The sequence below is a fragment of the Dipodomys merriami genome, unplaced genomic scaffold, assembly GCF_024711535.1.
Source record: "Dipodomys merriami isolate MVZ:Mamm:240054 unplaced genomic scaffold, mDipMer1.0.p SCAF_62, whole genome shotgun sequence".
Classification (NCBI taxonomy): Eukaryota; Metazoa; Chordata; class Mammalia; order Rodentia; family Heteromyidae; genus Dipodomys; species Dipodomys merriami.
Window position 1 is genome coordinate 6,111,280 of NW_027206202.1, and position 13,482 is coordinate 6,124,761.

The 13,482-nt window shown below is 47.6% G+C and overlaps 1 protein-coding gene across 2 annotated transcripts in view; it reads right to left on the bottom strand.

Moving 5' to 3' along the window:
* Nucleotides 1–13,482, bottom strand: part of Vwa3a (von Willebrand factor A domain containing 3A) — a 62,624-nt gene that overhangs the window by 13,983 nt on the left and 35,159 nt on the right. For both annotated transcript variants that reach the window (XM_070004363.1, XM_070004364.1), the window contains exons 19-26: nt 11,728–11,802; nt 11,393–11,537; nt 10,094–10,289; nt 7,727–7,797; nt 5,126–5,269; nt 3,248–3,338; nt 1,712–1,822; nt 238–335 (exon numbers count right to left, since the gene is read on the bottom strand). In XM_070004363.1, the coding sequence (XP_069860464.1) occupies nt 238–335; nt 1,712–1,822; nt 3,248–3,338; nt 5,126–5,269; nt 7,727–7,797; nt 10,094–10,289; nt 11,393–11,537; nt 11,728–11,802 (931 nt within the window). The remainder of the gene's footprint in view (nt 1–237; nt 336–1,711; nt 1,823–3,247; nt 3,339–5,125; nt 5,270–7,726; nt 7,798–10,093; nt 10,290–11,392; nt 11,538–11,727; nt 11,803–13,482) is intronic.

Consider the following 13,482-nt stretch of genomic DNA (forward strand, 5'->3'; position numbering starts at 1 on the left):
GCTCAAGGCTAGCGCTCTACCACTTGAGCCACAGCACCACTTCCAGCTTTTTTTCTTTTTGCTTATGTGGTGCTGAGGAATCGAACCCAGGGCCTCATGCATGCAAGGAAAGCGCTTTACCACTGAGCCACCTTCCCAGCCCTTTATCCACTATAGTAAGCAATCATTTTCTCAGGCTTGTCCTCTAGTTTAAGTATGCCCTCCCTCATAGAAGTAGTGGTTGGTGCAAGGAATTACCTCTTTACTTGAGCAAACGGTATCCTTCCTGGGTAGCTCAGGAGAAGAATTAGGCTTTCTTAAACCCCTTCCTGGTGGGTACTTACTGAACACAGAGCCTAGGAGAAATGGAGCAAAGTCATTTCCAGCATACTTCTTCCCTCCTGCAACATACCTCCCTTTCTCAGGTCAGTTTCCCTGCTAGTCAAGTTAGTTGCAAAATTCCTTCTATACAATTTGTGAATGAGGTAAACAGTGAGGCTCTTAGGCAGATGGAGAAATTGTTCAGGGCCTCCTTTTTCCACATAGCAATGATCCCTTACTCAGATTGCTACTGTTATTGTTTGGATATGAAGGATTCCCCTCTTCGCTTAAAAACAACAACAAAAAGCTCACATAATGCTACGTAGCTGATAGCATTATCTTGGAAGGTTCTAGAAACTTTACAAGGCAGAACTAAGATGGAAAAGTAGTAGGTCACTGGAGGTGTGCCTGTGAAGCTTTTTTTTTTTTTTTTTTTTTTGGGGGGGTCCGGTCGTGGGGCCTGAACTCTGGGCCTGGGCGCTGTCCCTCAGCTCTTCAGCTCAAGGCTAGCACTCTACCACTTGAGCCACAGCACCACTTCCGGCTTTTTTCTTTCTGCTTATGTGGTGCTGAGGAATCGAACCCAGGGCCTCAGGAATGCAAGGCAAGTGCTCTACCACTGAGCCACCTTCCCAGCCCCGTGCCTGTGAAGCTTCTATCTGGTCCCTGGGTCCCTCCTCTTTTTCTGCTTCTTGTCCACCATAATATGCACTACTCTGCCACATTCTCCCCAACTCCCTGTCATGAGAGGCTGAAACCATGAACCAAAATAAAGAATTCTTTCCTTTAAGTTGTTCTCCCAGGTATTTTGGACACATTTACAGAAAGCTAACACAAGGAATCATTTAGGGGGGCTTGGGAAATCTCCATCCCTTTCCCAACCAGTCTTGGGTATGAAGAAACTGTTATTTATCGTGTGTATACCAGTCCTGGGGCTTGAACTCAGGGCCTAGGTGCTGTTCCTGAACCTTATTGGTGAAGGCTAGTGCTCTACCACTTGAGCCACAGTTCTACTTCTGGCTTTTTGGTGGTTAATTGGAGATAAGAGTCTTCCAGACTTTCCTGCCTGGGCTGGCTTTGAACTTTGATCTTCAGATCTCAGCCTCCTGAGTAGCTACAGGCATGAGCTACTGATGCCTGGCAGGAAACTGTCCATCTTGGATGGGTCCCAGAGTGACTCAGGGCCACAGGAGTCTCATCTTGAATATTGACTTTCTTTATTCTCTGGCAGTATGGACTTTGCATATCCATTTTCCTGGGTTGGAAGAACTGAATTCTTTGAAGACAGGCCTACAACAGAGGCCCTTCAGGTAAAGCAGTGGTAGAGTGCCCGGTGGGCTTTCCACCAAGGCCTGCTGTCCTTCACAAAGCCAGAGGGGCTGTTCAGACACTTGTGTAGGCTCCAGCTTACCCACATGATTCCCAGACTCTGTGCAGAACAGGGTGAGAGCTGCGTCTGCTGCCCTGGTTTTGGTCTTCTGCCTCTGTTCTGCCACTGCTTCTTTCTTGGGCAGATCTGCAGCTAGAGGACATTATTTGGTTGGGTGAGTTGGTCTCATGGGTTCCTTCAGCACAGCTATACAGCCCGGCACGTTCCAGCTGTTGTACTCCTGTAAATGGGGCTCTGAGGGGGCTTCTAGGCACCTCTTGTCTCTACCCCAGGTCCCCCGACCTTGCCTGGATCAGGAATTGCTAGAGTTAGCCCCACTGAGTCCTGATAGGTGCCAAGGGCTTATGTGCCTTGTGCCTTCTCAGATTCACATTGCCCTCAGGTTACAGAGGAACTGGTAAGAAGTACAAGGAAGCCAGGGCTCTGTGGCTCACACTTGTAATCCTAGCAACTCAGGAGGCTGAGATCTGAGGATCACAGTTTGAAGCCAGCCTGTGCAGGAAAGTCTGTGAAACTCTTATCTCCAATTAATCAGCAAAAAAGTGGGAAGTGGAGCTGTGGCTCAAGAGATAAGAGTGCTAACCTTGAGCAAAAAAGCCAAGCAAGAATGTGAGGCCAGGGGCTGGGAAGTTGGCTCAGTGGTAGAGCGCTAGCCTTGAGCTGAAGAGCTGAGGGGCAGCACCCAGGCCCAGAGTTCAGGCCCCACAACCAGACCCCCCCCCAAAAAAAAAAAAGAATGTGAGGCCTTGAGTTCAAGCCCCAGGACTGGTGCGCGCGCGCTCACACTCTCTCTCTCTCTCTCTCTCTCTCTCTCTCTCTCTCTCTCTCCCCACCCTAATCTTGCTGACTCCTGAACTCTGCCCTGGGCTATTTAGGCTATTTATCTAGGTCTATACTTTCCTGCTGAAGCTGACTTCACATCACCATCCTCAGATCTCAGCCTCCTGGGTAGCTGTACCTTTGATTTTAAAATGAACATACAGTCTGAATGATTACATTCATAAAATAATGCTCTCGCATGACCATCAAGACCAGCTGGCACATCAGGAACTCCTCTGATCCTGAGTCTTCTGTGTCATTAAAATGAAGGAACCCATAGAGAACCTCCCACCTAGGACTGACTGACAGGTCTTACAGGGATCATCTGGGCAAATGGGCAGGTACCTGGTCAATATTCACGATCACTGATTACTACTACTACTACTACTATTGCTACTACTGCTACTACTACTATTGTTTGTCAGTCATGGGGCTTGAACTCAAGGCTTGGGCGCTGTCCCTGACTGTTTTGCTCAAGGCTAGCACTCTACCACTCTGAGCCATAGCTCCACTTCTGCTTTTTAGGTGGTTAATTGGAGATAAGAGTCTCATGGCCTTTCATGTTCAGGCTGGCTTCAATCCATGGTCCTCAGATCTCAGCCTCCTGAGTAGTTAGGCTTACAGGTGTGAGCCATCAGTGCCAGCAATCACTGGTTACTCACTTATCATTATCCATCCGTGCATTGGTGGTCCCTGGAGCTTTCCCTCCTTCCTGCCTTGGCTAGCACCATGCCTTACCTGGGAAGATGGCTGCTTTGCTACTGAATGCAGGCAACTTCTGAGGTTTCAGCAGAGGGCTCTTCTCTCTGACCAGGTCATCTTTAATGTTCTAGAAAACAGGCCATCTTTTCCATCAGAGGCCTGGTCCCTGTGGCAGCCCATCACTCCACCCTTGCTCTGTCAATCAGAAATGTCTGTATGGAGGAGGTGGAAGGGTCGGAGCCTACCCTCAGATGTGCTTGACAGCAGGTTCAGAAGGGACTCTGAACAGTATGAGAAGGCGCCAGATTGCACTATGGGAGTTTGCCAGAACGTTCATGATCAGTTATCCACCCCTCATCCTACTAGGGTAATGTCTATGTCCACTCAAATGGGGTTTTTTTGTTTGTTTTGTTTTTTTGGTGCTGTCCTGGGCTTGAACTCAAGGCCTAGACACTGTTCCCTGAGCTTTTTTAGTCAAGGCTAGTACTCTACCACTGGAGCCACAGCTCCACCCACTTCCAGCTTATTGCTGGTTAATTGAAGACAAAAGTCTCATGGACATTTCTGCCCTGCTGGCTGCGAACCTGGATGCTCAGATCTCAGTCTTCTGAGCAGCAAGGATTACAGACGTGAGCCACCAGTGCCAGCAGGCATCTACCTTTTGTTTTTGTTTTGTTTCTTTTTTTCTTTCTTTTTTTTTTTTTTTTGTCGGCCGTGGGGCTTGAACTCTGGGCCTGGGCGCTGTCCCTCAGCTCTTCAGCTCAAAGCGAGCACTCTACCACTTGAGCTACAGTGCCACTTCCGGTTTTCTGATGGTTTATTGGAGATAGGAGTCTCACGGTCTCTCCTGCCCGGGCTGGCTTTGAACCTCGATCCTCAGATCTCAGCCTCCTGAGTAGCTAGGATTACAGGCGTGAGCCACCAGCGCCCGGCCTTTGTTTTGTTTCTTGGTGCTGTCCTGGGGCTTGAACTTAGGGCCTGGGTGCTGTCTCTGAGCTTTTTAAGTCAAGGCTAATGCTTTACCACTTGAGCCACAGCACCACTCCCAGTTGTCTCTGAGTAGTTTATTGGAGATAAGAGTCTCATGGACTTTCCTGTCTGGGTTGGCTTCAAACTGCGATCCTAGATCTGAGGCTCCTAAAAAGCTAGGATTATACAGGCATGAGTCACCAGTGCCTGGCAGCAAGCATCTAAGTTTGAAAGGAAGATTCCTTACTAGGCATGACTAGAATTTGGAGACAGTTCAAGTCACCCAGGACTCTGTACCAGCTAATAATACCTTTGAGTGGTCTGTGGAAATGGTCTGGATGCTGCCCACTTTCGGGGCTCCCTAGCCCAGGGTCAGGAGGCCCACCCCAACCTCTTCACTAGGGGGGGTCGGCTCCAGAATCCCTGAAGGCCTGAGAGGAAGATCTTGAGATCCTAGGGCTTTTCCCCTAGAATCTGGGAAGGCCTGAGGGAGGTCTTAGAATAAGACTGTGCCTACATGCACAGAATTCTCCACTAATACAATTTCCTGGCTGGGAATTAACTAATTACTCTGGGGGTGTTTTGTTTTGTTTTGTTTTTAAGACTATGCTGTGGTTAAGGGGCTCAGTCAGGGTGTGGTTCCAGGATTTCCTGTAGCACTGCTACAGGATGGAGGATCTTCCCAGTAAAGGTGATTCTGATTGTGTGTGTGTGTGTGGGGGGGGGTGATTTATGCAAAAGACATTTAACAGGCAGTGAATAGGCAGGGCCAGGAACCCTCAGGGTCTTGTATGCCACTGCTAAACTTTGGGATGCAAGCAGCAGGAGCCCATAGGGTGGGGGAGAGGGGATCTAGCCTAGCTATTTGGAGACCTAGGAAAGACCAGGAGACAACAAGCTGGACATAAAATCCTCTGTGTGTTATCAGGGAAAGGGGAGTCAAACCATTCTGGCCACCGAAGGGGCCGTGGGCTTGGGAGGACAGAATTTTCTGGGTTGGTTTTGCTTCAGCATCAGGTTGTCTGTCAGATCTGCCTTTTCCAGCTCTTTCTGTGAATGGTTCTTCAATGAGGCCACGAGTAAGGCACACTGCAAGGGGGTTTGAGAAGGTTAGAGATACCCCCGATGACACACACACACACACACACACACACACACACACACACACACACACACACACACACACACACACACACACACACACACACACACACACACACACACACACACACACAGAGCAAGGAGAGCCCCTTGATGCCTCTTTCTGTCCCCAGAATGCCACCTGGTGCTGAATACTGATTTCCTTCCTTCCTTCCTTCCTTCCTTCCTTCCTTCCTTCCTTCCTTCCTTCCTTCCTTCCTTCCTTCCTTCCTTCCTCCCTCCCTCCCTCCCTCCCTCCCTCCCTGTCCTGGAGCTTGAACTCTGGGCTTGGGTGCAGGCCCCGAGCTTCATTTGCTCAAGGCTAGTGCTCTACCACCTGAGCCACAGAGCTACATCTACTTCTGACTTTTTCTGAGTAGTTTATTAGAGATAAGAGTCTCACAGACTCTCTTGCCTGGATAGGCTTCGAACGGAGATCTTAGCCTCCTAAGTAGGTAGGATTTCAGGTGTGAGCCACTGGCACCCAGCTTGTGGGTTGATTTTATTAACAGTAAGTACCCCAAGGCTTAAGATATGGCAGGAACTGGGCTACTTATACCTTAATACTTCAAACTCTTAGGCTGAGACGTGCCAACTACGCCTCAGGGCAGGTATGATTTAATCCCTGTCTTATAAAGTAGGAAGCCAAAGCTCAGTGAGCGTAAGGTTCCTGTCTAAGGCCACACTACTCAGGAATGGGGGCAAGGCTTTTAGGCCAGTGCTATTTTTATTGTAAGACACTTAGGCAGCCATGCTGGTGGTTTGTGCCTATAATCTTAGCTACTCAGGAGGCTGAGATCTGAAGATCACAGTTCAAAGTCAACCCAGGAAAGTCCATAAGATTATCATCTCCAATTAACCACCAAAAATCAGGAGTGGAGCTGTGGTTCAAGTGGTAGAGTGCCAACCTGAGTGAAAAGCTAAGGGACAGTGCCCAGGACCTGAGTTCAAGCCCCAGTACAGGCACAAAAAACAATCAAACAAAAAAAAATTATCTAATGGAGACCCCCATGTTCCCTCCATGTTCCCTCCTCCCCCCAGGGCTTGAACTCAGGGCCTGGGCACTATACCTGTGGCTTGAGTCAGTATGCACTTGAGCCACAGCTCCACTTCCAGCTTTGTGTGTGTGTGTGTGTGTGTGTGTGTGTGTGTGTGTGTGTGTGTGTGTGTGTGTGTGTGTTTAATTGGAGATTAGTGTCTTGTGAACTTTCCTGCCTGCTGGCTTTGAATCTACATCTTCAGATCTCAGCCTCCTTAGTAGCTAGGAGCATCGGTGTGAGCCACCAGCTGAATGATTCATTTTGACCACATTGTCGTTAGGTTCCTCTGAGCAATCTTCTTGACAAGGTCTCAATCTTGGTCAGCTTAGCCCAATTTCAGCAAAGAATTCTGTGAATTAATTTAATGCAACCCACTCCCTCCGATCAGACCTTTATCCACAATGGTTGACCTCTATGTCTTTGGCCTACCCTTAGTAAGAACCTCCTGCTTTGATATCAAGTTCTGCTTGTCATTTCCCACTTTTTCTTCTATTTTTATCAAAAGTTTTCCTGTGCTGGTGGTATGGCTTGAACTCAGGGCCTGGGTGGTATCCCTTTGTTTTTTATTTTCCGCTCAAGGGTGGTGCTCTGCCATGTAAGCCACACCTCCACTTCTGGCTTTTTGGCTGTTACTTGGAGATAAGAGTCTCTAGGAGTTTCCTACCCTTGTTGGCTTTGAACCTGGATTTTCAGATCTCAACCTCCTGAATAGTTAGGATTACAGCTGTGAACCACTGCACCCAGCATTTTCCACATTTTCTACTTGATAATTTCCATTGTTGTATCTGGAATTAAGTTCAGTCTTTCCCTATTGCAATAATCTCTTTTTTTGGAGGGCAAGGGGTGGGGGTGGGGGTGTGCTTTTCCAGGGACTTGAACTCAGAGCCTGGGCCTTGTTCCTGGACTTTTTTTTTTTGCTCAAGCCTAGTGCTTTACTACTTGAGCCCTACTCCAGTTCTGGCTTTTTAGTGTTTAATTGGAGTCTCATAGACTTTCTTGCATGATCTGGCTTTGAACCAGATCCACAGATCTCATCCTCCTGAGAATCAAGGATTACAGGTGCGAACCATTAGTACTTGGCAATTGCAATGGTCTTCAATAAAATCTTCCACACCTTTTCTAACCAGCAATAAAGAACCCTCCCCCCCATTAAACATGGCTCCCCACCAAAGCTAGGAAGAGGCAGAGGAGGATCCAACCTAGAGTCCTCAGGGGGAAAGCTTGGGCTGCTGACACCCCAATTTCACACTCCTGGAAGTGTCATGCCTCTGTGGGAGTTTTGGGCCTCCTAGTTTGGCATACACTAGGAGCTTACTACACACTAGAAGCCAGACTAGGCACTGGGCTGCAGTTCATGCATACATACCTTCTGGGAGTAGTTGAGTGCCTTTTCTATCTCGGCTATGATAACACTGATGTCGTCACTCTCATAAATGCCTGGGAACAAAGCAAGTCATGAGTGGGGTGAGGGGGGCATGTGGAGGGGACACCAGCCCAAGGGGCCAGATGAGTTATAATCACCAGTAACTTAGATGGACATATGCCGGGGCGTTTTAGGGCATAGAGCCATCACGATGCTACTAACGTTATAGCCACACAAATATCACTGAGTCAGGGAGGCTGGAGGCACTGTGTCTCAGCCTTGGTAACTGCTATGTTGTGGTCATGATGGTTTGGGTATGTGCACACCCCTCAAGATATTATTTACTTCATGCATTCATCAACCCATCCACTTGTTGCTTGCTGAAATGAGTATATAGAAGAGAAAATGTAAGCTGGGCACTAACGGCTCACGCCTGTAACCCTGGCTACTGCGATCTGACAATTGTGGTTCGAAGCCAGCCCAGGCAGGAAAGTCTGTGAGAATTTTATTTCCAATGAACCAGCAAAACGCTGGACGCAGAGCTGTGGCTCAAGTGGTAGTGCGCTAAACTTGAGTAGCAAAAAAACTCAAGGATTGCATTCAGGCCCTGAGTTCAAGCTCCAGAACCAGATACACACACACACACACACACACACACACACACACACACACACACACACACACACACACACACACACACACACACACACACACACACACACACACACACACACACACACACACACACACACACACACACACACACGCTCGCATGTGTGCACGCACTAAAACATTGTATCCAGGGCTGGGAATGTGGCTTAGCAGTAGAGTGCTTGCCTAGCATGCATGAAGTCCTGAGTTTGGTTCTTCATGTACCATATGTACAGAAAAAGCTGGAGTGGCACTGTGGTTCAAGGGATAATGCCCAGGCTCTGGGTTCAAGCCCCAAGACTAGCAAAAAAAAATGTATTCAAATATAAAATTTACCATTTGATTCTTTTTTTGTGTGTAGAGTAGTGATAGAGAGGACTGAGAATGGAACCTAGGGCCTTATGTATGCAAAACACTTTTTCTTTTCTTCTTTTTTTTCCCCACCTATGGTCATGGGGCTTGAACTCTGGGCCTGGGTGCTGTCCTGGCACTCCTTTGCTCAAGGCTAGTGCTCTATCACTTTGAACCACAGCTCCATTTCTAGTTTTCTGGTGCTTAATTGGAGATAAGACTATCACAGATTTTCCTGCCCATGCTGGCTTTGAACCTTGATCCTCAGATCTCAGTTTTCTGAGTAGCTAGGATTACAGGCATGAGCAACCAGTGCTGGGCTTGTAAAGTACTTTTTATACCACTGAGCTTCATTTCAGTTGGGTCATGTCTAAGTGTATACAGGTCAGTGTCATCAAACACTTTCTGACTTCTATTTTTTTTTTGGGGTCCGGTAGTGGGGCCTGAACTCTGGGCCTGGGCGCTGTCCCTCAGCTCTTCAGCTCAAGGCTAGCACTCTACCACTTGAGCCACAGCGCCACTTCCAGCTTTTTTCTTTTTGCTTATGTGGTGCTGAGGAATCGAACCCAGGGCCTCAGGCATGCAAGGCAAGTGCTCTACCACTGAGCCATCTTCCCAGCCCCACACTTTCTGACTTCTAGAACAGTAGTTTTGTATTATTTATTTACTATTTTGGTTAATCTGGGGCTCATGCAGTACAATGCCCTACTGGCTCTAATTTTATTTATTTATTTATTTATTTTTAATATTCTCTTTTGGTGCTAGTTCTTGAACTTAGGGCCTGGGCACTATCCCTGAACTTTCACTTTAGAGCTCTACCACTTGAGCCACAGCTTTTCTTCCTTTCCTCCTCCTCTTCCTCCACTTCCTCTTCCTCCTCCTCCTCCTCTCCTTCCTCTCCTTCTCCTTCTCCTTCTCCTTCTCCTTTTCCTTCTTCTTCTTCTTCTTTGCTGGTTCATTAGAGATAAGAGTCTCACAGACTTTCCTGGCTCAGGCTGGTTGCAAATGGCAATCTTCACATCTCAGCCACCTAAGTACTTATTATGACAGGTGTGAGCCACTAGTGTTCAGCTAATGTTATGTTTTGCTTATTTCTTTACTTTTTTCCAGTCCTGGGGCTTGAACTCAGAGTCTGGGCACTGTCCCTGGGCTTCTTTACTCAAGGCTAGCACTCTACCACTTGAGCCACAGCGCCACTTCTGGCTTTTTCTGTTTATGTGGTACAGAGGAATCGAACTCAGGGCTTCATGCATGCTAGGCAAGCCCTCTACCACTGAGCCACATTTCCAGCCCTAATATTATGTTTTGAAGTATGATTTACATGCTCCTTCTGTAAAATGTGTCAGTGGCATAGAGACACCCACTCACCTGTTTCTCCAAACCAGTGGAAGCGACCGCCAGCAGCCTGAGCAATCTCTTTGTAGGCAGCAGCTGTGTCTGTCCGGCTGGCATAGCAGGCAGGAGGTGTAGTGTCCATGTGCGGCTCCCCCACATAGAATAGACACACGTTCAACTGGATATCACAGCCTGCACAGGCCTCGGCCACGTAGGCACTGAGCGTGGGCTGTGGGGGAGAAGAGAAAGAAGGCCTGTAACCGAGGGCCTACAAGCCTCTGGCCTCCTGATATGTCAGTCTGATTGATCTTTCTTGGCCCTACTGTGTGCAGGGTCTCGTACTCAGCTCTGAACATGGAAATCCATGAGACTGATTTCTCTCAGCATGAATAGAGGGGATGACGCAGACTTAGACTCTTGGCTTGGTCACAGAAGTCCTGGTCTGTGACCAGCAACATGGATGTCCCTCTAGGAGAAGGCTTGCTGAGCTAGGAACAGGTTTTTTGTTTGTTTTGTTTTGTTTGCTTGTTTGTCGGTCCTAGGGTTTAAACTCAGGGCCTGGGCACTGTCCCTGAGCTTTTGTGCTCAAGGCAAGTGCTCTACCATTGGAGCTACAGCTCTACTTCTGGGTTTTTGGTAGATTATTGCAGATGAGAGTCTCATGTCTTTCCTGCCCAGGTTGGCAACGAACTGCGACCCTCAGATTTTAGCCTCTTGAGTAGCTAGTATTATAGGCATCAGCATCTTGGCTTTTTTGTTTTGTTTTTTTTTTTGTTTTATTGTTTTTTATTGTTATTATAAAGGCAATATTCTGAGTGGAACAGTATCTTAACATCTTGTCAGTATAGTATACTTCATGATGAAGTTTAGAAGGGTAGAAGAGTAGAGCACTTGACTAGCATGCATGAAGCCTTGGGTTGAGCTTCTAGCTCAAAAAAAGCAGAAGCAAAGCTGAGCGCCAGTGGTTCACACTGGGAATTCCCCATGTGAATTCAAGATCCCAGCTCAGGAATCTCAGATCTGAGGATCACAGTTTTAAAGCCAGCCTAGGAATGAAAAGTCAGTGAGACTTATCTCCAAATTAACCACAAAAAAGCCAGAAGTGGAGCTGTGGCTCAAGTGATAGAGTGCTAGTCTTGAGCAAAAAAGCTCAGGGACAGTGCCCAGGCCCTGAGTTCAAGCCTGGACACACACACACACACACACACACACACACACACACACACACACACACACACACACACACACACACACACACACACACACACACACGATCCCAGAGAAGCTGCCTGTGAGCAGCAGGCTAACATGCCCAGCACCAAGCCTACCCACCACGTCCTGGTCGGGGATGCCCCCTGTGAAGAGGTAGATGCCTTGGGATTGGTGTAATTCTTTGTCCTTGAAGTCCACTTCCATGGCCTTCCGCAGGGCGCTGAGCACGTTCCTGCTGCCTTTACAATGCAGGCCCAGGGCCCACCTGGAGAGGCAGGAATGAGGCTGAGGGGGGTGGGCGAGGGGAAGCAGTGGACACACTTGTCCTCTGACAGTTTCCCAAGGCGGTTGAGGGGCAGGGAGTTTAGACCTCCTGGCGTAGGGGGATGGAGAGAACCATGCCCACAGGCCTGCCCTCAGACACAGCTGGGGCAAGAGGCTTTGCTGTCACCTACCGCCAGGCACTCTGCAAATTGCTGTGGTTCACAGGGACCATCTCTGGCTTCCAGCTTTCAATTGTACTTCCAAACCTTTGAAGAAAGCAAAGGCAGGGCTGAGAAGGTGGCTTAGTGGTAAAGTGCTTCCCTAGCATGCTTTAAGTCCCGGGTTCAATTCCTCAGTACCATACACACAGAAAAAGCCAGAAGTGGTGCTATGGTTCAAGTGGTAGAGTGCTAGCCTTGAGCTCAGGGACAGTGCCAAGACTGGCCAAAAGAAAGAAAGAAGCGAAAGAAAGAAAGAAAGAAAGAAAGGAAGGAAGGAAGGAAGGAAGGAAGGAAGCAAGCAAGCAAGCAAGCAAGCAAGCAAGCAAGCAAAGACAAAGGAAGTTGGGCGCTGGTGCCTTATGTCTCTAATCCTAGCTACTCAGGAAGGTGAGAACTGAAGATGACAGTTTGAGGCCAGCTAGGACAGGAAAGTCCATGAGACTCTTATTAACCAACAAAAAGCTGGAAGTGGAGCACCAGCCTTAAATGAAAAAGCTAAGAGAGTGTGAATTTAAGCCCCAATACGGGAACCACCACTAGCACCACTGACAATGACAACAATGAAGAAGAAGAAGAAGAAGAAGAAGAAGAAGAAGAAGAAGAAGAAGAAGAAGAAGAAGAAGAAGAAGAAGAAGAAGAAGAAGAAGAAGAAGAAGAAGAAGAAGAAGAAGAAGAAGAAGAAGAAGAAGAAAGAAGAAAGAAGAAGAAGAAGAAGAAGAAGGGGAGGGGAGGGGGGAGGGGAGGGGGGAGGGGAGGGGGAGGGGGAGGGGAGGAAGTGAAAATTTTGCTTTGTGTATGCCTACTCAGTAGCCTAGTTCTCCTGGTTTTAGGAGAGCAAAATTCTGGGAGATTTTCTTTCCGGTTGTGACTTGTTCCAGAACATTCCAAGCACACAGAGCTGTAGTCCTCAGCTTTGGTTGGTTTCCTTTCTGACATACTGACTGTGTCTGCTGTCTCCTTTCTCTGCATTAACCCTCCACACCCCCAAGGAGCACATCAGTGGTTTTTTTCTTGGTTTTCTTTCTTTCTTTCTTTCTTTCTTTCTTTCTTTCTTTCTTTCTTTCTTTCTTTCTTTCTTTCTTTCTTTCTTTCTTTCTTTCTCTCTCTCTCTCTCTTTCTTTCTTTCTCTCTCTCTCTTTTCTTTTTAAAAATTATTTTAGGAGCTGGGAAGGTGGCTCAAGTGGTAGAGCACTAGCCTTGAGCTGAAGAGCTGAGAGACAGCGCCCCCCCAAAAAGTTATTTTATATATGTATTTATATATATTTTTATATATTTATTATTTTATTTATTTTTTGATGCTGTTCCTGGGGCTTGAAATAAGGGCCTGGGTGCTGTCCCTGAGCATTTTCACTAGTGCTCTACAAGTTTGAGCCACAGGTCTATTTGGCTTTTTGGTGGTTAGTTGGAGATACGAGTGTCATAGGCTTTCCTGCCTAGGCTGGCTTTGAACCACGATCTTCAGGTCACAGCCTCTGGAGTAGGTGATTGCGGCTGTAGGGAGGATTACAGGTGTGAGTAGAATTACAAGCGTGAGCCACCAGCACCCAGGTGTTATTTTTAATTTTTATGCCAGTCATGAGGCTTGAGCATAGGGCCTCACATTCTTGCTTAGCTTTTTTCCACTCAAGGCTAGCACTCTATCACTTAAGATATAGCTCTACTTCCAGTATTTTACTGGTTAATTGAAGATAAGAGCCTCATAGGGCTAGGATGTGGCTTAGTGGT